At 49.2% G+C, this 27196-nt stretch overlaps 1 protein-coding gene across 1 annotated transcript in view; it reads left to right on the top strand.

Annotated features, from left to right (window-relative positions):
* Positions 1-22477, top strand: part of futsch — a 192363-nt gene extending 169886 nt beyond the window's left edge. The window contains exon 5 of the mRNA XM_055062076.2: positions 13428-22477. Within this exon, the coding sequence (XP_054918051.1) occupies positions 13428-18976 (5549 nt within the window). The 3' untranslated portion in view covers positions 18977-22477. The remainder of the gene's footprint in view (positions 1-13427) is intronic.
* The last annotated feature ends 4719 nt before the right edge of the window (positions 22478-27196 follow it).

Raw genomic sequence — 27196 nt, forward strand, 5'->3', positions numbered from 1 at the left:
GAGCTTCACGATGGTTATCAAAAAGAGCACGTGCGCAGGTCAGAAGAGGAGCCATCAGGCAGTGTTTTAGGCCAAATACAACCACAAGATGCGGTTAGTGGTGAGCATGGGTTACAAGAACTGCAGGTTGAGGTCCTTGTCCCAGATGAGAGAGAAGAAGTCGAGCTTGCTGAGAAACACGAGCCGTCCTCTTCAAAGGCGGTAGATCAAGTGCAAAAAGTGGATGAGGAGCACGAAGAACACCAGCAAGATGATAAAGAAGACCTTGGAAAACAGGCAAGTGCTCCTCCACAATCGTTCCTGTTCAGCGATACCAGCTCATCCGGCGCCGCATTTCCAGAACTATCTGATGTACATCAGTCAGGCTACCTTTCGGAAGAATATGAAGTGCCTCCCTCCACTGCTATGATTCCGGAAGTAGATGGTACCATTGCTGAAGACCTTATTGCTGCCAAAGAACAAGCTCAGAAACAGCTTGAAGATGAAGAAGACGGCGTGCCATCAAGTTTTTCTCGAGCAAGCTCAAAGGAAGTTCAATCAACCATTGAAAAGAATGGCGTTCCACCACATGTGGGTAGGCTGCCCGACTTCGAAGAATGTTGTGAATGTGTACCTGAACAAGAATATGTACAGACAGAATTTTTTGAAAAAGATGATGCCCCAGTAGTTTCTGAGCTGTCCGAAGACACATGTAAGGTCTCTAAGGAGACGTCACAACGGTATGTTCAAGAACACTGCAAAGAAACAGACCCACTTATACCACAGGATTACGACCCCTCAACTCCGACAGGCGTCGATCGCGAGATACTTGATTCTGACGGCAGAAAATGTGTTGGCCGCACTGAAGACGTTTGCAGTGTGCATGAAGCAGCACTTCACAAGACGGCTACTCTCCCATCTTACTCACTCGCCCCTGAAGACGGACGCGAACTAAAGACAGGCGCTGATGTGCTATCAATAGTTGAGCAGAAAGAGGTCCTTCCAGTGCCTGAAACGCTCCAAACTGAAGCGAGAGATTCGAAGTTACCGGAGTATAAATCTCTGGGCCAACCACTTGATTGTAAACCAGATATCTCAGAAAGCACACCGTCGTCGGCAGCAAAAGTAGATTTGCCATTCGATAAAGTGATTGAGCCCCAGCGTTTATCGAAAGGCGATGAACTCAGTCAGAAAGAAAGAGAAACTGTCGCTGGTATCAGCGAAGGAAATTTGCTAGATGTCCGCGACAAAGTGCCTGAAACAAAAGACATCAAACAATCATCTCCAGTTTCACAAGACAGCGAACTATGCAGCCATGAGGTAGCACAAACTTCACCACTAATAAGTGGAGATCAAGCTGACCTTTTGATGGCACTCGAAGAACCGATATTGCACGGTGAAAGCGATCCCATGTCAGAGTCATTTATGCTGCCGGAGTCACCGGAGGACGATCGAAAGATACACGCAACACCGTCACATCTCGACGAAGACCGAGTATACAAGGGGATGCCAACAGATACAGACCATACACTGCCGATTGCTCATGCCTTGGACGAGAGTGTTTCACCTCAGCCTTGCTCTACAAAAGGAGGGGAAATCGATACAACGAAGCAGGAACTACACCTGTCTCTCAGTCCGGCTCTCGGCATAGCCACAAGTGTGTACGGTAAAGCGAAAGAATTGTTGGAAGAGTGTGTGAGTGCCACAGATTCTACTAGTCCTGGAGGTGCGATATCAACGAGCAGCCCGAAAAGCTCCGTTAGTGAAGATTCCTTTCGCAGTGTCGTACAAAAGGATGACGGAAGAGATGTCCTTATTACAGAAGAGCGGTGCACCGATAGAACGTGTGACGAAGACATTGTCTCGCAAAGCGGTGTTACGACTGGTTATGACTTTAGATCGCCTTCAGAGGTTCTTAGAAGAGGCTTTCTTGAAGAAACGTCGCATACACTTGCCAGGGAGTGGGACAAAACCACGGTTCTGCAGTCGCCGTCGCAAGACGAAGAAGGAAGACAGCTGCTCGAAATTATAAAAAGTCAGTTAGTCCGGGACGAGTCCGCAGATTTTGTGGCTGCCTCAAAAGAACAGGACCCGCCAGGGGCGGGAAGAGATATACCACCAGCTGATTCCTCAAAACACCTGCCCAGCACTTCACACGCAGAAACCAGTGATGCAGGCTTGGAGAAGTCTCCAGACTCAACTAGGAAACGTGATGAAGCACTTGCGATCATTCTAGACCAAATTACCAAGGACGATTGGGATGGAGCGACTCGCACTGAACCTGAAAAAATGCAAGTTTCAAAGGATGCGGCTGAGGTGCCCTCCAGCTTGTCAGAGGACAGTACGACAAAATTTGATTCCCAGGAAGATGTATCTCTGGGCTCCGAGGATCAACGTGAACCCTCTAGTTCTGGGCATTTGCTTATGAAAGGTAAATAATTTTTTCGTGCACACTATGAATAGTTCTTTAGTAGGGCAAGAAATAGTGCTGGGGACCCAGCCCTACTTTAATATTTTGCTTAAGACACATGGAATACATCGACAGATGGGGAGGTCATACACAATTAAAGTAAAAGAAATCTGCTTGAAAAAGTATGCTCCTGATTACTTGTTCCTACAGAATGTAATTTACTTTTTAAAACATGCATCATCGACATAGCACAGGCACTGCCGTTTGTGCAAGTCACACAAACCAGAAAACCAAATGCACTCAGGCGATGTGCTTGGAGCGAGAAGAAAGGCAATCAGTGATTCATGAAAAATCCCATTATATGACACGTGATAACTTACTGTAGTTTAAAAAAACGTACATGAGGGTGTATAGCAGGAGCGAAGCAATAAAATGTGGAAACAAAAATCATGCCGATCCAACGCACATGTTGTGATCTATGCGAAGCGAGGCTTCAGGAAAGCGATTTATTGAATGCTTTTCAGCTAACGGACATGCTTGCAATTTGGTGATGCCAGGTGTATGCAAAGAAAAGTACCAGACGTATCGAGCAACAGTTAGGGATTCTGTGCCTCTTGTGTCACAGTGGAACACATGCCGAAGAACGGGCACACCCCCAGTGACACATAAAGAATGGCTAAATCATACAATCTGTTAAAATTAAGTCAACATTTCATTAACAGATCGGTGTCCTTTATATATGCCTGTGAGCAGACACTAACCATATATATATATATATATATATATATATATATATATATATATATATATATATATATATAGAGAGAGAGAGAGAGAGAGAGAGAGAGAGAGAGAGAGAGAGAGCGCTACTGTTGGTGGTCTGCCACTACCGCCGTCAGGTGCATTTCATTCCTCGAGGAGGAAGGACGTGTGACGAGTGAGCTCCTGAACAGCCCTTTGCATGCAATGTGGTTAATGTGTTTTAAAGCATAGATCTGGTACCTGAAAGAAGTGCGACGTAATGCTAACGCATTTCTCTCGCATTCACCGCTAAAGCGCCGCTAATTTTTTGTTGTTACGCAGAGCAGAGCAGGAAATACGTGGTGAGCATACAAGGTTTATATGAGCCACGTCATGGTTTTCTTGGTGTAACCCTTGTATATATATATATGGGAGGTTACGCACGAAGAAAACGACGACCGGTGAACGTGCATGCGGTCGCAAGTGGGGAAAAGAAGAGGAGAACGACGCTGAGTTCATCAACCAGCTGGCCGCTCTTGGGTTCATCTTCGCGACCTAAAGTAAACAGCCCCATTCATCCGTAAGGGTGATAAACGGTCTCCGCGTGTAACAAAGTGGTGGAGGTGCGGGGTAGCGCTCACAACAACGGAACCGTCACTGCCGCAGCTTCATCGAAGTCGTCGACTTGCCGGCCTCCCGCCATCAGCCTTGAGCGTCTGCGACATGCCAGAAGAAGGAGCCACTCCGAGAACAGCGCCTAGCAGTCCACTGCCATACTACCGAGTTCCACCCAGCTTCGGAGGCAAAGCGGGGGAAGGTGCCGACGAGTGCCTCGTCCACTACAAATGAGTGAGCAAGTCCAACGGGTGGGATGCAACCGCTCAGCTCACCAATGTGGTGTTCTCCCTGACCGATACCGCCCTCGTGTGGTACGAGAACCACTAGGACGCGCTTACGACATGGGAACATTTTGTTGACGAGTTAAAGGCGTGTTTTGGGGACTCGGTCGCCAAAAACCAAAAAACATTAATATGTAAAACGTAAGATGTAAAATATTAATATGTAAAACGTCATGTACCCACTCCTGCCCTGGCTACCAAAAGGCGGCCGGCACTATTGAATAACTAAAAAATAAATAAAAAGAAGCGTGTGGAGCAGACGCTGTCGCAACGGGCACAGCTACGAGGTGAGACACGCACAACATATATTGAAGAAGTGTTAAAGCTGTGCAAGGTGGTCAGTGCTCGCATGTCGGAAGAAGATAAAGTTGGACATTTGCTAAAAGGAGTGGCTGAGGATGTGTACAATTTTCTAATTGGAAAGGAAAGCCTCAGTTCTGTGTCCGACGTCATTCGGCATTGGAGAACTTTTGAAACGCTCAAGATGCGTCGGATTGCGCCAAAGTTTGGTCGGTTGGCAAACGTTACGACGGTTGCCAGTGTGGACACGAGCCCTTGCCTCGACCTTCCTTCGACCATCCGACAGATTGCCCGCGAGGTACTTTCCCACCGCGAAGAGATGTTACATTCAACTGCTGACCACCATGGCGTGTACATGTCATGTGAGGCTATGATGGCGCCACATTCGGCCCCTTGGCAACCGATGGTTACCGCAGCGGCCGTAGAGTACAACGCAGCCCCACAGTCAAGGATGACAACATGCCCTCCGACTCCGCGCTATGACCAACGCGCTCAGCGCACGCCTTCTCGACGCCCGATGTATCGTCGTGACATACGCCACGAACCAACCCACTACACGAGCGAAAATGATAATATCCGCTTCATCGACGAACAACCAAGGTTTCGACCTCTCCCGGTGTGTTATTCCTGCGGTGTCCAGGGTCATATATCGCGGTTTTGCAACCAGCGTATGACCACGTGGTATGACCAGCCCTCAAGAGTTTTCTCGGCCCTCTGAACGGCCACATGGTGCCCCGTGGCCAGCACACGTATCATCTGGCGACGAGTATTGGCCGAGAAGCTCCCGGAATCGCTCCCCGGCATCTGACAGGAGTTTGACATTCCCACCGCAACGTCGTGCTCCCCGTTCTCCCTCACCGCTGCGTCGCACCACGTCCCCTTCGTCACCGGAAAACTAGCTAGCGCGGCTGATGGAGGTGAGGTCGCTGGAGACGTGCTACTGACAAAAATACCTCCTGTGCTGATGCTTGAAACGAAGTGCGCGTTCTTGTAGATAATGTACCTGTGATGGCTCTGGTGGACACAGGCGCAACAATTTCGGCCATGAGTGCCTCTTTTAAACACGTGTTAGGGCGAAAGGCTTTATTTAAGTGGGACGAAGATTCAAAGTTCTGTGGAGTGAGTGGCGAGCCGTTGCGACCTATTGGGATGTGTAGTGCTGGCGTATTTTTGGGAGGCCATATTATTACGACAGAGTATGTAATTATTCCTCGGTCGATCCATGATGTTCTTCTCGGCATGGACTCCTTGCGGAAGTGTGGTGCTACTGTCGACTTCCGCACAGGGGAGGTATTCATAAGTGGTAGGATTCCGTCAGGACTCCTGGAGAACCCTGTAGATCACGAAACTACACTGTGTGTTTGTGGTGATACGGTCGTACCTGCATCATCTGCCGTTTGTGTTCCCGCTGTCTGTTGCGGTGCCGATTCCGACAGCTTCGATGCTACCGTAGAACCGATGCACATTAACTGTGTGAAGAAGAATGTGTTGGTGCCACATTGTGTGGTGTCGATCAAAGGCAGACGCACTGGCTTGTGGACCGTAAACTGTTCTAAGTGGCCCGTTATACTACCACACGGCATGAAATTAGCCTTCGCCAGGGAACACGCGTCATTATCAATGGCTGAACTTACAGATGTGCCGGAAGGACTTGATGGCCACAGTTCGGAAACGGCCCTTTTGTCAGTGGTAAATAAATCGCTCAGCACGAGTGAACGCCGAACGTTAGTGGGTGTGCTTTCCAAGCACGTTTCGGTATCCGACTTTGCGCAGGACAAAATACTTGCAATCCCCGCGTCTCGAACACGTTATACCATCAGCATGGGTTCAGCAAATCCGATTAGACAGAAGCCATATCGTGTTTCACCATCAGAGCGCCAGATTATCAACGAACAAGTGCACGAAATGATGAAAAATGGAGTCGCACAAGAGTAATCGAGTCCCTGGGCAGCTCCAGTGATTCTTGTTTAAAAAAAGATAGATCTTGGAGATTTTGCGTCGACTATCGCCGTTTGATTGCTGTAACAAAAAAGGACGTGTACCCACTCCCTAGCATTGATGACGCAATAGACTGCCTTCATTCCGCCTCTTACGTTTTCTCAGTAGATTTACGATCCGGCTTTTGGCAAAATCCGATGCATCCTGACGACAAGGCGAAGACTGCCTTTGTAACCCCTGACGGGCTCTTCAAATTTATTGTGATGCAATTTGGACTGTGCAACGCTATGGCAACTTTCGAGAGATTTATGGACACTGTTCTGCGCGGCTTGAAGTGGAACATCTGCATGTGCTACCTCGACGACGTCGTCATCTTTGGCCGCACCTTCAGCGAACACAACTCGCGTCTGGATATTGTCCTGAACTGCATTAAAAACGCTGGCCTAGTTTTAAACTCCAAGAAATGCCGCTTCGGAGACCGCCAAACCTTTGTGCTTGGGCACCTTGCCGATAAGGATGGCATCCGCCCTGATCCCCAGAAAACAGCAGCCGTTGAAGCGTTCAGTGCACCGCGCTCTGGCAAGGAGCTCCGTAGTTTTCTGGAGCTTTGGTCCTATTTCCGCCACTTTATTCCTAAATTCGCCAACGTCGCGTATCTGCTGAGATGCCTGCTACGAAATTGAGTGGACTCCGGAGTGCGACTCTTCTTTTCGTCAGTTGAAGTCTCTGCTTACGTCACGACCGGTTCTTCAACACATCAGTCCTTCAGCTCCGTGGAACTCCATACGGATGCCAGTGGCACAGGTATTGGTGTCGTCCTAGTTCAACGCTACGGTGACCGCGAACGCGTGATTGCATATGCAAGCCGCTCATTAAGTAGGCCCGAGCAGAATTACACTGTCACGGAACAAGAATGCCTCGCCGTAATATTTGCGGTTCAGCGGTTTCCTTCTTACCTGTATGGACGCCCCTTTACGGTGGTCACCGACCACCATTCATTGTGTTGGCTTGTGTATCTTCGTGACCCTTGAGGCCGCCTTGCGCGCTGGGCGCTTCGACTGCAAGAATACAACTTCGCCATCTTATATAAGAGCGGTCGACGACACGCTGATGCAGACTGCCTCTCGCGTATGCCACTTAGCACTACGGGCTGTGACGCCGACGACTTCGATCACCTCGTGGCTTCTGTGTCGCCGCGTTTTCCAAACTTCGACTGTTTCAAAGCCGAAAGCGAAAATACGCGAAATTAACACCGCTCTTCACCGCTACGACCGCCTCGACGACAGCAAACCATTTCTGTGTACGTGATGGACTCCTGTATAAGAAGAATTTTTCCAGCACTGGGCGCACGTTTTCTCCTAGTAGTACCGGAGAGCCTTCGCACAGCGATTCTGAGTGCTATGCACGACGACCCTACTTCTGGCCATTTAGGTTCGGCGAGGACGCTCTACCGGATTCAGGAGCGCTTTTATTGTCCTGGAATGCGACAGTCTGTTGAGACGTATGTGGCCAGCTGCATGCAGTGTCAGCGCCACAAACGGCCATCTACGGCTCCACATGGTCTCCTGCAGCCGATCGCACGCCGTTCCAACAAGTGGGCATTGACTTCGTGGGCCCTTTTCCAAAATGAGCCAAGGTAAATCGTTGGATACTCGTTTGCGTCGACTACCTCACTCGCTACAGCGAGACGGCGGCCGTGCCCTCCGCAACTGCCACTGACGTTTCAATATTCCTGTTGCAATATGTCATCCTGCGACATGGTCCGCCTCGCGTGATCATCAGCGACTGTGGACGACAATTCACAGCGGATGTCGCAGAGCATCTGCTTCGTTTGTGTGAAACTCACTTGCGACACTCGACACCATACCATCCACAAATGAATGGGCTTACGCAACGCACCAACCGAACAATTGTAAACATGCTATCTATGTATGTTTCATCCGACCGCAATAATTAGAATAACGTACTGCCTTTTATCACGTACGCGTTCAACACTGCCAAGCACGAGACTACCCGCTATAGCCCTTACTTCCTGCTGTACGCACGGCCACCCCGGTACACAATCGACACTGTTTTCTCTTGCTGTAGTCACGAAAATCCCACTGTCGCCGAGACTCTCTGCCTTGCCGAAGAAGTTCGTCGTATTGCTGGTTTTCACACTTTGGCGTCGCAGGACAGATCGAAAGCACGCTACGACATTCGCCACCATCCGGTAACCTATCGCCCTGGTGATTTAGTCTGGCTCTAGACTCCAGTCCAGAAACACGGGTTAAGCCAAAAGCTTTTGGCCACCTACGATGGACCGATTGTTATTATTAACAGACTCACGGAAGTCAGCTATAACATAGCTCGCCTCACGGCGAGGGGTAGAAGAGCTGCCAAGACCCAAGTGGTCCATATCGCCCGCTTGAAATTGTTCACGTCAAAACAAATGGATTGACTCGCCCGGCGGGCTTCGTCTGCGACGAGAGGAATGTTACGCATGAAGAAAACGAAGACCGGTGAACGTGCTTACGGTCCCGAGTTGGGAAAAGAAGAGGAGAACGATGCTGAGTTCATCAACCAGCTGGCCGCTGGCTGAATCTCGACAGGCGCTCGGCTGATCAAGGCCATCGCATCTAACTCTACCCGGCTGATGAGGAAATTGTATACATCTTCTGCAATTCCTTTGATATATATATATATATATATATATATATATATATATATATATATATATATATATATATATATTGTTACGCCCACAAAAGGCGTTACTTTGAAGCCGGGTAGAGTTAGATGCGATGGCCTTGATCAGCTGAGCGCCTGTCGAGATTCAGCCAGCTAGCCACACGTCGTCTTCTCCGTTCACCCCTCTTCGGTGCCCCCGCATACTGTTTGTTGAGGCGTGAACCCACTATGCACGTAAGGGCGTCACATTTCCCTGCGCGCAGACGAAGCCCGCCGGGCAAGTCAAACAGGCTGTCGAGAAATAAAGGGCTTTAAACGGGCGACATGCGAAAGTTCAGTCTTTGCTGACCGTCGGCCATTTGATGTGAGATGTGCTATGTGGTAGGTTAATTCGCTGATACGCTCCGTAATAACATAGGGTCCAACATAGTGCGCCAGCAGTTTTTCACACAATCCACGTTTCCTGGTTGGTTTCCAGAGCAACACTAAATCACCAGGGTCATATATCACGTGTCGGCGTCGGCGGTCGCAGCGTGCCTTCGAGCGGTCTTGTGAAACAAGAGTGCGTAAAGAAGCAAGTCGTCGGGCTTCTTCAGCAAGACAGACTGTCTCTGATATACAAAGATTATCGTGGCTCGAAAACGGGAAGATAGTGTCTAGTGTATAACGAGGCGGACGAGCGTAAAGAAGAAAGAAGGGACTGTAGCCCGTAACTTCATGCTTTGAGGTGTTAAATGCGTACGTAATGAAAGGTAGCACGCTGTCCCAGTTCTTATGATCTGACGCGACATACATGGACAGCATGTTAGTAAGAGTTCTGTTCGTGTGTTCCGTAAGGCCATTTGTTTGGGGATGATACGGGGTGGAATGTCGAAACCTTGAAGCACATAGACGAAGCATCTCTTCGACCACGTCTGCAGTGAACTGCCGCCCACGATCGCTGATGATGGCTCTGGGAGGTCCATGTCGGAGAATGACAAAATGCAGCAGAAAAATACACACTTCGGTTGCAGTAGCCGATGGTATTGCAGCTGTCTCACAGTAGCGTATCAAATGATCGGCACACACGATAATCCAGTGATTCCCATCGGATGAACGCGGGAAAGGACCGAGGAGGTCGATGCCAACTTGCTCTAAGGGAGTGCTGGGGGGGTGGCACTGGATGGAGTTGACCAGGAGGAGCACTCGTCGGACGCTTGTAACGTTGACACTCGCTGCAGCTGGACACATACTGGGCGGTCGTCTGGCGCATTTTAGGCCAGTAGAACCTTTCTTGAAGGCGGTAGAGAGTTCGCGCAGAACCCAAATGACCAGATGTTGGATCGTCATGCATAGCGCGCAAGACGGAGACACGGAGACTCTCCGGGACCACCAGAAGATATCGTGGGCCTGTAGTAGAATAGTTCTTTTTGTAAAGAACCCCATCACGAACGCAGAAACGAGTGGATGGTGCTGATTGCCTTGCAGTAATGAGCAGTGGTTCTAAAGTTCTGTCTTTTTGTTGCTCGACCTTGACGGTATATATATCAGGAAATCCCGGCTCCAGTGATGCGATATAGCAGTCGAAGTTGTCCGCGTTGCAGTCCGTCGTTGGAAGCGGCATGCGCGAGAGGTGCGGGGTACGACAGAACGTACCACGGAGTCGCAACATCTAGAACTTCGCCGGAGCCGTCGTCTTGCCGGTCTCTTACCAACGACCTTCCCCATGGCTCAGGACGGAGGTGGACAAATGCCAGCTCTAGTTTCACCTTCTCAAAGGTCAGCGCCAGTTGGACCTTTGCAGCACTACATGAAACCACGCTCGATCGCGGGAAAAGTGGGCGAAGACGTCGACGAGTGGCTGACGCACTACGCAAGGGTGAGCCGCTACAACCGTTGGGATTCTGTCACTCAGCTTGAATATGTCGCACTCTTCCTGAGTGAGACAGCGCTGATGTGGTATCAAAACCACGAAGACTCCATAACAACGTGGGAGCGCTTTGTCGAGGAAATTAAGAAGTGTTTTGGCGACACCCACGCCAAACAGAAACGCGCCGAGAGAACACTTGCTCAAAGAGCTCAAGCTCCTGGAGAAACATGCACTATATACATAGAAGAAATCCTCAAGCTGTGCAAAATCGTAAATTCGCAGATGTCCGGGGAAGACCGAGTCGGACATCTCCTCAAAGGAATTGCAGAAGATGTATACAATTTCCTCATCAGCCGGGTAGAGTTAGATGCGATGGCCTTGATCAGCTGAGCGCCTGTCGAGATTCAGCCAGCCAGCCACACGTCGTCTTCTTCGTTCACCCCTCTTCGGTTCCCCCGCATACTGTTTGTTGAGGCGCGAACCCACTATGCAAGTAAGAGCGTCACAATATATATATATATATATATATATATATTCTCAAATATATTCGGCAAGCCATGGTCAGGAAAGTCTGAAAGGGTTCGCAAAGAAAGTTTTCACTTAAATATGAAAATATGTCGCTAGGTTTGGGCAATGATTGAAACGTAGTGCGATCATAGCTCATTTATAGAGTGCAAGGCAAACTATTTTATATGAAGAGGCATCTAAACACTTTTCTAACTAATCGTAGAATGGCCTCACTTTGAAAGTACGTCTTCCCACGGATACCATGGCGCAAAGTTTTCGGAATCCTTCGATTTTAATTGGAGTTATCCCACCGATACTGGGCTTTCTCTCTCTTTTTCGTCTCCGCTAGCTCGCTGGAAGCTACACAGCGGACAAGCCAAGAGGCAAAGCCCCGGCCAAAAGTTTGAGTGTCGCGGTGGCGAAAGGGCTCGTCGCGGTGGCGAAAGGGCTCGTCGCGTGATTGCGAAATGGCTCGTCGCGTAACCCCGTGATGGACGGTGTACACTGCGCTACGCAGCACGCGGCTGCCATCTCGGGGACCAGGCGCAAGAGATGCCGCTACGCGCTATGCGAAGATTGCATTATTTTTCCGACTTTTTGAGATCGCAGGCTTATACATTTGTCATTTATTTGACTCAAAAGTTGCTATTGCGTATTATTGAGAATGTTCTCGCAATCACGAAATCAGTCAATAGCTTTTGTGGGCCAACTGCTTGCAATGACGACATTGCGCATGCGAGAGCAAGCGTCTGTTCACTGCTTTCAACACGGGATTGTGAATTCCCTGCTGCATTCAGTGCTGTAATATTTGGCTCACATGTTTACAGGAGCCTGATTAATAGATATGCAACGTTATATATATATGCATATATATATATATATATATATATATATATATATATATATATATATATATATATATATGTGTGTGTGTGTGTGTGTGTGTGTGTGTGTGTGTGTGTGTGTGTGTGTGTGTGTGTGTGTGTGTGTGTGTGTGTGTGTGTGTGTGTGTGTGTGTGTGTGTGTGTGTGTGTGTGTGTGTGTGTGTGTGTGTGTGTGTGTGTGTGTGTGTGTGTGTGTGTGTGTGTGTGTCATTAAATATGTGCGTATGCCCGTTCTTGGGAAGTTTTCCAGAACGGGCTTGTGCGACAGTTGCTGCATGAAAATTTCATGTCAGCCTTGTGATATACTCGAATAGAATGTTATTAGAATGGTCAATTATATTTCGTGGATTCCTTTATTTACGCTTTTTTTTATTTAGCCATTCAGCATGTGGCACTGGCAATGTGTCCGTGCTTGGCCAATCCTCTAGAATGGGTATGGCCCGCTGTGGCGCAAGTGGTACAGAATTTCTAAATGTTGCTTGATACGTGTCGTACCATTCTGTGCCTGGAAGATTGCTGTCATTGCCATTCTTCCCTCAACATGCCTCATACATCCCATTCGTCATTGTGACATCTCCGCGTGTACGTTTCATACAGTACAATACGCCCGTTAGAGTTTGCGTTTCGGCATAGCTTGTGAACGACGCAGTGCGCAAACATAAAAATTGCTTGGCAATAAGGTTGTGACCTTTGTGGTGGATAAGCAAAGCATTCCATGAGATTACTTATTGCACAGAATGAAAGCAAACAGTAGCGTGCGCATTGCGATTAGTTGTAATGCATTTATTTAATCAACCACTTTATTAAAGCATCGCTTCACATAGATTCAAACGTGGGTGCTGCATCAGCTTAATTTTTTTTAATGAAGTGTGCCGTGCACCTGTGTATCCTTTGAAGTTTTACAGCTTGAACTATTCTCGTCCGGCCTAACCACCAGCTTAAACAGCATCGCTGTTAAAAAGACAGTTCGGCTTCGTGTGGAAGAATCTGCATCCATATTGACCGGCCTTTCAAACGCCATGTTTCAAGCGGACACAAAATAGTTCTTGCTGCAAAAAAAAAAATGATACAAGCAGTCTTGTGAGATGAGGAATAGCCAGGTGCTTTACGACACGCAGCTATAAATAAAATCAGCCGACAGTTTTCTGTGAGCAAATTACGACCTTTGCAAGTATTGTGTACCTATATGAGCAGAATGAAACGTGTTGTTACCTTTTCAACCAGACTTACTGTTTGCGATATATTTTCAGGACCGCCTGAACAAGAAAAGAGTGTTCCCGCCTCCAGGGAGCTGGCGACTACAGAGCAGAAACCAGCGAGTCCGTCAGCGCACATTGAAGTTTTCGAAGAGGTCACGCCGGAAACATCGCTCTCTACAGGCAGCGGTTCGATTACACGCGACCTCTCGAAAACACGTGACGATGGAAGCGCCCTGCCTGATTCAAATATTTCGCAGTCGTTCCCTGCCGACGAAAGCTCAGTAAATCTTTCTGAGGAAAAGGTGCACCACTTCCCCTTGGACTTGGACGCAAGCTCCGCAACGGACCTGAGTTCTTCTCCTGTCGCGCTGAAAAAGAGTGCAGGTCACCCAGACTTGCGGACAATGAGCGACAAAGAACCTGAAAGCGCAACTGAAATTCCTTCCGCTGACCTCGAAATGATGTCGGAAAAGAGCGATGTCTGCGATGCACGTCTTTCTTCTGAACCAGAAGGAACAAAAGTACGTGATGAAGCATCATACGGTGAAACTGGTGAGAAACAAACAGCTACCAGTGGTTCACCGCCACTCATCCATCAAGAGCAAGACTCTTATGAGCCAGAGGCACCATGGATACACCACCGCGGCTCTCAGGATGTTCCATCGCTGGAAATTTCAGATCAACCGATGAAGGATCCTAGAGCGACGTGCCCTACCTCTCTTGATGCGCCAGAGCTTGCGCACATGCAACAGAGGATGTCTGTCGAGTACGAAAGCTCAATAACTTCCGTTTCTGATATTGAGTTCGCGATTGATGCCAAGACCTTCAGATCGGTAGCATCCGAAGGCTCTTGGCACGATGATTCAAAGACAGCTGAATGCTCCAAGGGCGTAAATGACGCGTCTCGTCCATCCAGTCCAGAAAGTCCGCCCAAGTCCCCAGTTAAAAGGATAGCCGCAGAGCATCCACGCACGTCTAAAAGAGCTCGCACCACGTCAGAGTCCAAGCACCCTATTGCTACACAGGGGTCCTCAGAAGCCGACATATCCAGTGAAGACGAGGACAGCGCACGCAAAGTCATTGCTCCTTCTTACACGGATGCCCCAAGTTATGGTGCAGAACAGCCCAAAGAAAGCCCACAGTCAGCGCACAGTTCCCCGCAAGCGGGTCTTCATCCTCTAAAAGACAAACCGCTTGAGGGTGACGAATACTGTGTGTTACCACGAGGCGCAGCTTACAGTGGTTCTCGTCATCCTCCACTTGAAATGCAGCCTGACAGCCTTCCTCATTTTTCTGACAAGACCGAAGGCTTGTACTTCGCGCATAAGCGAACACCGTCAGAAGATTATCTGCCCATCGCTGAAAGCTCCGATGAAGCTAAGAAGAATGGCAAAGGTTCAGAAGCTCCTGAGTTAGCTTCACAGCATGTGGCGGACTCGTCGTCCTCTACAAAACCCAGTGAGCATGATGTACAAGTACCGCCATCACTACTTGAGCCAGAGAAAGCAAAAATGTCAGGTGAGACGGGCTCCCACCTTGATGAGACATATAGCAGCCAATTGAAGAGATCTTCAATTGAGAGTGAAACGACTTCATCTAGTGATGACGCAGGGTCTGGTCGTAGGTCTCTTACGGGGTCTAAAGATAGTGATTTGATGCGTGAATACACCAGACACTTGGAAACCTCACCTAGCGCCCGGTTTAGTGTTGACTCCACGTGCAGTGTGACGTCGGAAGAACGAAGTTACACAGAACTCGAGAAGCCTTACCAAAAAGACGACAGCCGCGAGAGCTTTTCCAGCACAGTAAGAGATCATCCTGACCAATCTTCTGGGTCTGGGAGCTTATACAGTGACTCTACCATCGAGCCTTTCAGCAGTCTCGATCACCAAAAGTCTATAGCACCGCACATCAGCACAGAACAAGTCGAATTGAGCTCCAGTGCCGACGCATTACCTCCTGTAAAGCACGAGAGTCCCACCCAAGTCGCCAAGATGGAGCAACAGTCTGACGCGCTTCCAACTTCAACTGTCACCTCTGAAGAAATGGAGAGCGATGTAGAAGTTCCCCTCTGTGAAGAAACTGTTACGAGAGAACCAGATGGGCACATCTCGTCTGCAGCCAAAATTCCTATGATGGAAGCCCGACAACCAGTTACCGTTGTAGCGCATGGGCATGGTATAGCTTCAGGTCTGTTTGCCGCCCTAAAAACAGAGCTGTGCGTTATAGACTCACCTTCTATGGACACTGTCTTAGTCCAAACGGGCAAGGATGCTCAGGGTCTTTCTGATCAGGGCGTTTTCGACACCTCATCGAAGTTTTCGCAAGGGCATCGTGAGCTTGACTCAAGTGAAATCAAGATTCCTGAAACTGAACGAGAAGCACCGACAGATCAAGCACGCTCGGACGATTGCAAAATAGGAACTGCACTTCATACTTCAGGTATAACACCAGATAAAGAATCCAAAGAAACTTGTTCTGTTTCTGGAGACGACGAAGCGCTTCCGGGGCGCAAAGTTTCTGGGGAGGTTACTCCTGTTAAGGCTCTCAGGTTTCAACTAGGAGACGACTCTTTCATAGAACCACTTGCCGACCACACGGATACCTCAGCATCCTGCACGTCGTTCGATGCTGATCATGGTCTATCAAAAGAAGTTTTTGAAAGAAAAGTTCGCTTAGAGAAATTTCTTGAGGCCGAATTTCTCGAAACCATGGCAACAGATGAAGAGGAGGAGTCGTCGCGTGCATCTGTGAAGCCATCTACTACATCAATTACAAGTTCCTCGCATCAAGAAAATGGCCGTAAGGTCGCCGAACCGAAAGACGACGTTACCGACGACGGTGTCACACTGGCGTCCGGTCTTTCCTCCGGACTTCCAACTGAACTCGTGTGCATGGCACAGTCGTCTGTCGATTTATCAAAAGACATTACCCTTATCACCAAATGTGCCGACTCGCAAGAACGCGTATCACCTCCTCCAACTTCTCCGCTGGACGCCGTAAAGCAGGATGAACCAGCCGCTGTGGCCGCTGGACTCGCGTCGGGTCTGCCCGTCGAGTTGGTGTGCATGGTTGAGTCCAGAGAGCTCTGCTCCGAGATAAAGCGCGCAGAAGAGGAAGCTATTCATCACGTTATAGAGAAGAAAGCTGACTACGCAGAGGAGGATGACGGTGTCGCGATGCAAGCGTACATAGAGCGGCGACTCAGTGACAGCGGCCACTTCACAGACAAGCAGCAACGCGCCAGCCCTCCGTCCGAAATAGTTTCAACTTCGCAGCACGGGATGCCGACTCCTGAGCGAAAACCTAGTAAAGGTTTTGACGAGCTTCACTTGAACGGCACGTCGCACTCGCCACCAAGCGTCGGTCTCGTTGCTGGCCTTGCAGCTGGACTTGCCACGGAGCTAGTATGCATGCCACAATCGGCTGAAGAGCTTTGCATTGATGCTTCAGAATCAAGGTGGCCGCCAGCACGAGGTTCCCGCGTCGAACCCATACCTCCGGAGATGACAGCTTCTATTTACGAGGAACTAACTGAGCATACAGGTGAGAAACCATGCTCGGACACCGACACTGAGAGCGTCGGGCAAGGTGCGGCTGATTCGGCTGTGCCGCATCGCATGGGTCAGATACCGGTTCAGCGTGAGGTAATCACGACCGTCACTTCTCGGCGAGTTGTTTACCAGCATGATGGTCTCCCGGACACCTGGGACACATCGACTTTTTCGGAGCCACCTCAACACGACACAGAAGACGACTCTAGACGTACAACCGTAACATACGTCTATAGGACTTACACTTCTGGAGAAGGTGATGATAAAGGCGACCCAACGCTTTCTTCTGGTACTCTGCCTTCTAGTCGAGGAGAAGATGGTCTTCCATTTGACATTCTGCGCTCAACTGCCGAAAGGCATCCTCGAGAGGAAGATATACATGACGAAGGTGATCACGTCACTGGAACTTCGTCCAGGAGCTACGTCTACACCGTTTCGTCTGACCACAGTGCTCCAGAAACGTTTATCCGTCATACTGACGACACAGAAACCCTACATCATCCGGATTCCTCTATCCACAGTATCGCGATGGACGAAGTAGCTCGCATAACTGAAATGGCCGCCGCTGCAGTATCCCAGTCACCAAACGGCTGGACGGTTGTCCACCGCTCGGCTGACTCTTCTTCGCAACGTCCGCTGGAGCTGACCCGTCCTGCGGAGCTGGTGGAGAGAAGAAACGGACACGCCACGCACGTGACAGAGACTCGGCAGATTGTCTACCATCCTGGCAGCAGTGCCGAATTTCGCTTCGCACTGGGACCGTCTGCAGAGGAAACATGTCTTCCCCCGGAAGGTAGCGACCCAAAGACAATCTTGGAGTTCATGGCAGCTCAGACGAAGCAGGCGGCTAAGGAGATGCTAGAGGAGCAGCCGCTGTACGAGGAAGACGAAGAGGCCGCCCAGGAGCAGAGTTCGCTGAGCGACGCCAGCCCCTTGGTGGAGGAGCCCGTGTTTGGAAAGACCCTGCAACCGGACTACCCTGAACTCGTCGAATTGTCGGCCGGAAACACGCCGTCGGAACCGCCGAGTCCGCACTCCGCTGCGCAAGACACGCGAGTCAGGCACAACGGGGAGCCCTCCGGCACCTCTTCCGTCCAGCGAATGGTGGTCGTCGAGGAGACGGAGCCTACGTCCACAATGGCGGGTGGGAGCGAGGCGCGTCGGGTCGTCAGCTACGTCGAGGAACCCACTACTGTCGTGCGGGAAGAGTGGGTGCTAGAAAGCGGCCGCGGCGCGGCGTCGCACGTCATATCGCAGTCGTCCATGTTCCAGCATGAGGTACTCACCCGGGAAGAGTCGACGTCTGCTGGTACCGCGTCTTCTCCTGCCTCTACTGGTGGCGATGCCGTCCGCTTCACGACGCTCCATCACCTGGAACGCGACCTCGGCGCGGCTGCTGGCGCTGTCCAACGAGGCTCTCTGAAGGCATCAATGGCAGCGGTGCAACACGAACAGTTGTGGTCCGACGCAGAGGGTGCAAGTGGGACTGAAGCACCACGCGATACCGTCAGAGAGCTTCAGACCACCTCTGCCGAGGGGCAAGCGAACGGCCGGCGAGATGGTGACGCCGCCGCGCCGTTCGACATTCGGGACTGGGGCAAACCACTGGGCCTTCCCGTTCCGCCCGACCCGTCGTCCAAGTCGTCCAAAACCGGCGGCAAGAAGGCAGGTGCGGCAGCGACGCCACGTGACGCCGCCGATGTCGTGTACGTCGACCTGACCTACGTCCCCCACCACGGCGACCCGGGCTACTGCGACGCAGAATTCTTCAGCCGAGTGCGAGCACGCTATTACGTGCTGAGCGGCACCAACCCCAGCCAGCAGGTGCTGGACGCCCTGCTCGAAGCCAAGCGCGGCTGGGGAGAGCCGGACGCCCCGGTCACCGTCATTCCGACCTACGAGACCGACGCGCTTTGCTACTGGATTGCACACAATCAGAAGGCCCTCGAAGAGCACCACATTGACGTGGCTCCCTCGGCTTCGCGCTGCACCATCAACCTCCAGGACCACGAGTCGTCCTGCGCCGCATATCGACTCGAGTTCTGAACGATAGGAGCCGTCTTTTTACACACTTTGCATCCAAAGTATTCGCTGTTACGTCCGGCTTTCTGCTGGATGGCAGCACCGGGCCCCCTGCCCTACTGCTATGTGGTAGTAGGAGAGTCTCTGTCCAATCACGCTAACGCCTGTCAGAACCTTCTTTTGCCTGTTTCCTTTATTTTATTGTCCGGTCGTGGTGACGTATTCGTGGTGACGGTTTTCAATCGTCGGGCAGGAGCGCTAAAGGTCCTCTGCCCCTTTCGGCCACGAGCTTTCGAAGCACAAGATCTCTGAATGTTATGAGCGTCGTATTTGTGATGTGATCCATGGACTGAGACTGTTTTGTCGTGTAGGAGGAAAAGAGGTTTACTTCTGCCCAACGACTGGAATCGTCATTGTTGCCTCTCTCTCTTTTAGCTTCGAACTGTTCACATGATTTGTTTTCGTCATGTTCGTTTTCATGCTAGACATTGAAGTTGAACAACACGACCGCGAGCGCACGATACGCGAGGTTATGCATAGTGCATTTATGCGCTCTCAATTCAGCGTGCGGTCTCTCGCGAGATTATTTTGTTGATTCTGATTCATCTTCTCGCTCACGTCTCTTTCTTTTTAGTTAGAAACGTTACTTTGCCTTTTGGATGCTTTTCTCCTTGCCTGAAAGCAAAGAGTGATTTCTAGTAGCGTTTTCTCATTTTTCTTCCCTAATGCGGAGAGTCCATTTAGAGGTTAAAGGCGCTACAACTTCGGCATTGTGTATTACAACATCTAATCCCTATAGGCCTAAACACATCTCTAATAACTTAGACCCCGTCTATAGCAATTTTCCCTGACGCTCGCGCGCGGCACGCATTCAGAGCGCCCTTTGGGCAGTCGTGCTGCGTAATCCCTTTCTAATCCCCTATTAATATTCTTGTTTTCTGTGATACATCTGCTACGCTTGAACCCTTTTAAATATTCCTACTGCTACCAGATAGGCTTATTTACACATATATATCTTTTTTGCCTTTGCTTCAGCCCTAATTTTATTTATTGTCACTTGAATAAATCGTATATGTATTGTTTCGAGTTTGATCGCGTACGGTACCTATCATAGCGATTGTCAACCGTAGGAGTCAACGTAGCTTTTTTCAACCCTATACTGAAGAAATTTTAGGAAAGAGCCTCGTTGTCCGTTTTATTTATTTAGTTTTTCACTTACCGTATTAGCCTCGCACGGATGTTATATAGTACTTCGAACGCTGTACAGCGTAACTTGGATCTCTCTCGGACACCTCGGAGTAGGCGAAGACCCCCGCTATTGTCGCCATTGCTGCGGCGTTTCCATAACAATTAAAGCTTGCGCTTAATAGTGTGTCGTCCCTTTTGTTGAGCCAACAGGGACATGGTGGCGTGTCAATGAGGCTTCCATGAGCGTACGAGGTTATTTGCATTCAAGTACACAAACACAGTTATACACATAATATATATATATATATATATATATAGGGAGAGTCTGTCTGTTCGATACGTGCAATACACACACACACGCACATTTGTGATTATCTCGAGTGCTTGCACAAAAGAACCACTGTGTATACTACTAAAAGTCACAAAAAATAAAAATAGGAAGAAATAAAAGCTATACGAATTGTTGCAAGAGATAATAGAGTGTGTAAGGCGAAGTTGAATATAAACTGATGGAGCCAACACTTTATTCTGTTTGTCTTCTTGCAAAGTATGAGAGGTGGTCGTGATTCTTTCGCGAGTTTTTTCACGGTCCTTATGTAAAGGTGCGAAGAAATGGTTTGTAAGTAAGAGCGAGAGAGAGATAGAGTGAGAGAATTTGAGGCAGGGTAACGCAAAAGGCTCATTATCCTCTCTTTTATTTCGAGTTCTGCTGTTTCGGTAGGGTCCTTGTATACGCAAAGTGGTGGATGTTGTGGGACGACTCGATCCCTCGACCTGTCGTAGCCCTGTGCGGCCTTTCGCTTTGCGCCTGAGATTGCGCATCGAAATAGAGCTGCTGAAGTTATGTCCACATAATTGTATGTAACCGCCACAGTTTTGCAGACTCACAGTCGCCGTGGACAACCAGCGCATACGAGTAAGGAAGAGCGCGCCTTTGTGATCCACGAAAGGCAGTGGCACGACGTTCCTTGTCATGAGCATTCCAGTGATATGAGCTTATCAAAATAGAGAAGGTGGATGTTATCGCGCACGGTCGTGGTCTCGGTGCACGTAGTGCTGTTGGCATTGGCGCTGTTCGTTGAAGAAGCGGAAAATGTGATAATTACGGCACCGATGTTCCTTCGAGATAGTGGGCAGGGTGGTTGCGGTTAATAGGAGGGCACGGGCTTACATGTGGAACGGCCATTTAGTTCTCGCTTGTTGTTTCGTTTCTTTTTAAATCTGTGAAGCTGTACTAGCATAGTTTCGGTTTCGTTTTGTACGTGTAACTTCGCTCCTCAGTGCCTCGTTGTTTGAGTGGCTTATTAATTTTTCAGGGTACTTACTATATTTTGCACTTTTTTTTTTCTTGCGTAGCTCCAAGCGTACAAAGTTCAGCTCGTACACGCAGACATCTTACCTACTAAATTTTCCCATGAAGCGCGCGGTGCAGCTGGCCTCAAGAAGTAGCGTATTTAGTTTTACCTGCAGGTAACTTTTGGTACTCTTACCGGCGCAAAACCTTTCTTGTTTGTTTCATAATTTTCTTTTTATGATATACACAAACTTACGAGACATGTAGGGCGCAGGAGCTCCTTTCTTTTCAATGTTGCTGTGGACCGATATAGGTCCGCTCCGCGCAAGCTCTATTTGCCCTACAACTATTGAAATCTGATGTGTCATCAGCTTCACCGCTTGGCAGTTTCCGAGCACCGCTTACAGCGCTTCACCGTAACATCGTTCTTGGTGACCTAGCAGTGGTCGTGTAGTGTACTGTGTGTGTATGTGGTTATTTAAATTATAAATAAATAGTGGTGCAGCTTAGACGGAGCGAGAAACGGAAAAAAAGTTGTCACTGAAAAGGGATGAGCGAAGTCGTGTATGACGCGTAGGGCGGGGACCTTTGGAAAAATCATGCAGCAGCATCTGAGCCAGTGACGGAATACTTCACGTTTGTTTTCTTGTTTTTCTTTTATTCTTTCTCGTGCGTTTCTTTTTCATTGCGTATTGCTCTTGTTTTGCAGATAAACGTCGTCTAGTCATTTGCTTGCGCATTTTGTGCCAGTATAAAGTGTTTTGTTTCTTCTTTCCGGTAAAAGCAGGGTCTTTCGCTTTGAAGGCGTCGTGTTTGGTGTTCTTTATGTAGCCTGCTAAAAGGGTCGACCCCTTAACATCTAAAGCAAGCGTTTAAAGTACCCGCGAAATTCGCGCGGACCTGCGTATTAGCTGATTTGTGTGTCATTGATTCGGCCCTGATGAACTCTCTATGCGCACCACTAGCGTGTTCCTCTTATGAACCTGTGGAGGCGCCAAGTGTATCTACGCTGTGACGTGATCGACAGTGAGCATTGGTGAACCTCGTTACGAATGTTGCACTATCAAACCGCACAGAATGAGTCGTCACTCCGCGTATTTGAGGCAATGACGTGCTTCATCGCAGACAGCTATCTCAAGCCGTTCTGGCCAATTCATTTTCCCGGCATGCTCGCAAACTTCTCAGGGACATTTATTCCTCGAAAGTCAGTTGGTCTTCCTTTTATGCCTGTTTCTTTTATTATTATTATTCAAAGCACTATGCCGGAAGTTTCATCGATTAAGCTTCCATCCCCTAAATGAGCTCGGGAGAGATGAGAGGAATTTGACGAAACCGCGATTTGTGACCCTGATTTTCCATCCACGAAGTGAACCTTCATAATGGTCGAAACGTCATTTCAAGTATAAGCTGGCTTGACCAAAACCATTAACAACGTTTGCTAAATGCAGAATCTGGGACGCAATATTCAAGTTCACTAACTTGAGAAGGTGCCAGCTACATGCACGATAGCGGTAATAACAAAACTTAACAGTTCTGACGTCCTTCAAACAAAATTTATTGCAGCAGTCGTCAGTAAATAAAAAAAAACATTTCTTCTCTTGGCCCGTGCAATTGACGTTGTCGACACTCGGAGATAATCTGAAGAAATAGAATTGGGTGCCAAACGCCTCGTGCATAACAACGTTAACTTCTCTGACATTGGCGGATGATGCAAGCTCGACCTCACGCTTGTGGCGACTCGTCTAGTGTGTCTCAAGCTCGTCGAGTTGAGAAACTGTCCAGTCACGCAAGAGCTAAATGCACTTGGTGGTATGCGAATAGTGCTTCGAACAGAGCGTTTGCTCGATACCCTTGCCTTCAGCCATGGAAGAATTTCAAACCGTATAGTTTGTGAAATCAGTGAAGTTTCTGAAAGCAAGCTTGTGCTTACTTAAGCTCATCTGCACTGGAACTTTTGCTGATTATGAGCAGTTGTTCGGTTCGAATTGCTTTTCGCACACCTACTGGTTCCTATCTAACTTCTTTTATTTCACTATGTCCTTTTGTTTTTGTTGTGTAATTGTCCGCGCTCCTGCCTGTTCTAATGTTCCCTGTTAGCGGCTGTAGAAATTTCCATGTTCGCGTCGGCCTTCGGGCCCTGGGGCGCACAAAAGATAAAAACGATAACTTGCAAAAAGAAATATGTAGCCAACATTCTTTCTTCGTAACGTTCCACTTCACATTTTCTTCGATGGCGTCCACCTACGCGACGAACTATAGTGGCGAAGTTGTATAGCGTTTTGAGCGACAGTCTCATCGCATCGCGTGTGTGCAAGTGGAATAGAGCGTGTGTGTGACAGCGAGGTTGTTTTCTAGGCAAGTGACGCTTATTATTGTCGTTATGTTTTTATATGCTGTAACTATGGGGGAGGGGAGGTCATCGATTACAGCTGATTGCGGTTGCGCTTCTTCTTTCCACGGGCGAGGCTCGCACAACTGTATCTCTTGCCGCCTCTTCGCGCTTTATGTTGAAACCATCGACAACAATGTCGTTCCTGTTTGTTTTTGTACAAGGTGCGTAAAACATGCACCGGAGGCTAATGAAAAAGCACACACACCAAACCAAAGAAAAGGGTGGTGAAGCCATGGGAAGCGCGAGTGAGTGAGTGTAGAGGTAGAGAGTGTGAAAAGCATGGACAGCGTCTTGTTTTTGTACGGTGCGCATTGTGTTTTGTAGTGCACGCTCCTTATGATTGTCGCTATCGTTGCAGCTGCTGTGTTGTTGAGGCGGCGCTTGTTTGCGTTCACCATGTATACTTGCCAATCCGTGCGTGTGCGTGTAAAATGTGTGTATGTAAAAACTGCCGTGGCGGCCACCGATCGCCCTCCCCTCTGGCGGCCGCCCGGCAAGGTCGCTTGTGACCGGTTAACCGGCGCTACTTATGGCTAATAAAGCTGTGCAGCACTTACCTCTGTTCTCTGCGTGAGTTTGTGAGTCCGTGTGACGCCTCTTAATTAGAGGGGCGCAAGCGCACGCATGCGCCTTGCAGCCGATGCGAAAAGTTTCGAAGCCACTCCACGAGTGACTCGATAAATCGCCGAATTCTGCTGCAGGGCTCCCGTGAAATGCCTACAGAGCTTTGCAGCATAGAAGAGTCAGAAAGCCGGAACCTCTATCGTCGAGTCGCTTCGAAACTTTTGGCGAAGGCTGAATGCACGCGTCGTGAACGGTGAGCGCATATACCGGTCACCTCAAGCAGGGCTGGCGTCGAAAGCGCTGCCGCCGGCAGTCAGCTATGTTCGCGTACTTCTAACCTTCAACATTGTCAAAAGTGCGACGACACTTCGGGGCTCTTCCTTAGTGCAGTAGCGCCGTGCTTCCAACGTTCAAAACAGTCGTAACGAATCGGCACGCTGTTTCTTTGGCACGTACGTTTATTCCTTTTTACTGTCAGCAGCCGGCCATACACAATTCCTTCAATGATTTTCCATTTTGTTTAGATTTTCTCCATCAAGCTGGCGCTGTGTCCTGCTATACGGTTCCCGCCGTGTTGGGCACTCGCGAACGCCTTGTTGCGTGATTATAGTGGTCGCGCTTGAGATGATTGGTCAATACGCGAACCAGCTGGAAATGTGCGGGAAATGTGTAGGAAGACCACAACCACGTGTATACAGGAATCGGCACCGGACCACGAATTGCGACGGTCATCTTTGTAAGTCCAAAAGTAAACCGAGGTGGGCCGGAAGATGAACACTTGTCGGGAGGTAAGGCGCAGGTACCTCATCAGTTCGCTTTTAAAGGACTTTTTAGGTTTAGGCGTTTCAAACAGACAATCGCGGTGCCACGGCAGATCACACGGTGACGCTCGCGTCTGCACAGTATCAGCCCGCTGCGCGGCGTGTCAACAGCTGATACTTCAGTCATTGTGAAAGCCCATGCCCCCTTCCTCTCGTGAAGACGATCGGGTGTGTACAGGCTTCCAAGTACAATACACGTTGGCTACACAGCCGGGAAACCCAACACATAGCCTCAGCGCTCTTGCTGATCGCAATGCCGACCATGGCGGCTATAGCAGAATGGTGATCCAGAAAGAAAGCAACACGCATCCAAACTCCAAAATTGTACTTACTATGTACAGTCTCGATTAAAAGTTCCCAGGCCGCAACGATCATGCGAGAGCGATATTCCTTCTCGCTCGCTTTTATCCACGCAACCGGCGAGCGCCGTTGATGGCAGGACAGCGATAGCGGAGCGCGGCTGCTCCGGGAGCAGTCACTGCGGCCTGAAAACTTTCGACCAAGACTGTACATTAGATAAATCATCGCAAGAGCATCTGTCCGGAGTCCCGATCGCTGGTTGCACTGCCGGCGCATAGTAGTGCAAAGCCTTTTGTCACATACATGTCTCCCTAAATGCAATATGGTGGGTCCAACGAAGCATCATTATTATCATAGTCACCATCGTCAACCTAATTTCTATCCGCTGTGGTACGAAGGCCTGTCCCAGAGATTTCCAATTACCACTTGCCCGCGTCAGCTGACCCCAGTCCTATGCCTGCAAATTTCCTAATTTTATCAAACCGCGTGACTCTCTACCGTTCTCGACCGCATTTCCCTTCCAATAGAGCCATTCTGGCACCTTGATATACACTGAGGGCATTCAGTTGTATACTTCTTAGGAAATTTTGCCGACAGGAACCGTCACAGGAAAAACTAACGAAGCACGCTGATTTACTTTAAAGCGTTTGCAAGTGTAAATCCTCAAATCGCGCCTCTGGAAGAAGTACAAGTTTGCAAGACCATTTGTAAGCCGTTCATGTCAGTGAAGAAAGAAGAAAATATAGAGATCCAAAGCACATGTTTGAATCTACGGGAAGCGAAGTTTTATTGAAGTGGGTTGCTAATTGATATATCACTGACGGCGATGCGTGTTTACCTGCATCATACGAAGCGTGTGATCTCACGCAGTGTGTAAGCTTATCCAGTACAAAGGCAACAACCTTAATCGCACGCAATTTTAATGCGAAGCGTTCTTCTCGAGTGTAGTCCGGTTTTTCTTTCTGCCATCTGTCTGACCGTTTTCGTGAAGTAGCTAGAGTTATCAAGCGCCTAGATAGTGCATGATTGCCGACGAAGCAGTGCGCGATCAGTTGTATTTGACACATCCACTCTCGGCTTCTCGTAAAAGCAAACCTGAGTTTTTCCGCAAGTGGCGATTGTTGGCTTTGACGTTAGCCTCACGGGCCTAATGACTCGAGTGACGCTTGGCGCTAGGCGCGTGTAAGTGACGTCACAACTCCCTATAAAAGAGGCTCGCTCCTCCCTGCTCCAGTGCTCCTTGGGAACTGCGTGGCGTCTCCACGCCGCTCTGCATGACCGTTTCCTGCCGAAATGTCTCACCCCAAGAAGCTCCTCATCGCGACCGAGTTCGAAGAACGGAAGCGGAAGCGCGCCGAGGCCACCTGTCGTCATGCGTCTTAGGCGACTGACGCCCACGCTGCCCGACTGGAATGAAAACGGTTGTCCAAACGTGAACGCCACGCCGCCCAAACGCAGTTCCTTCAATGTAATAAAACATGACCTCTTCAACAACCACTGTGTCATTGCGTTGCACATGCCACAAGTTCACATACACATTACAACTGTGGCGCTGTTTCGCCCAGGACGATTAACATTATTCTTGAAAAATCTTTCGAACCAAACAAAAATGCTTCTCATCACCTCGCACTCAACTGGGGTAGCGGCTGTTGGAATTTTAAGTGCGGAACACTTTAGGGGCCCGG

This window comes from Dermacentor andersoni, chromosome 3, assembly GCF_023375885.2.
Source record: "Dermacentor andersoni chromosome 3, qqDerAnde1_hic_scaffold, whole genome shotgun sequence".
Classification (NCBI taxonomy): Eukaryota; Metazoa; Arthropoda; class Arachnida; order Ixodida; family Ixodidae; genus Dermacentor; species Dermacentor andersoni.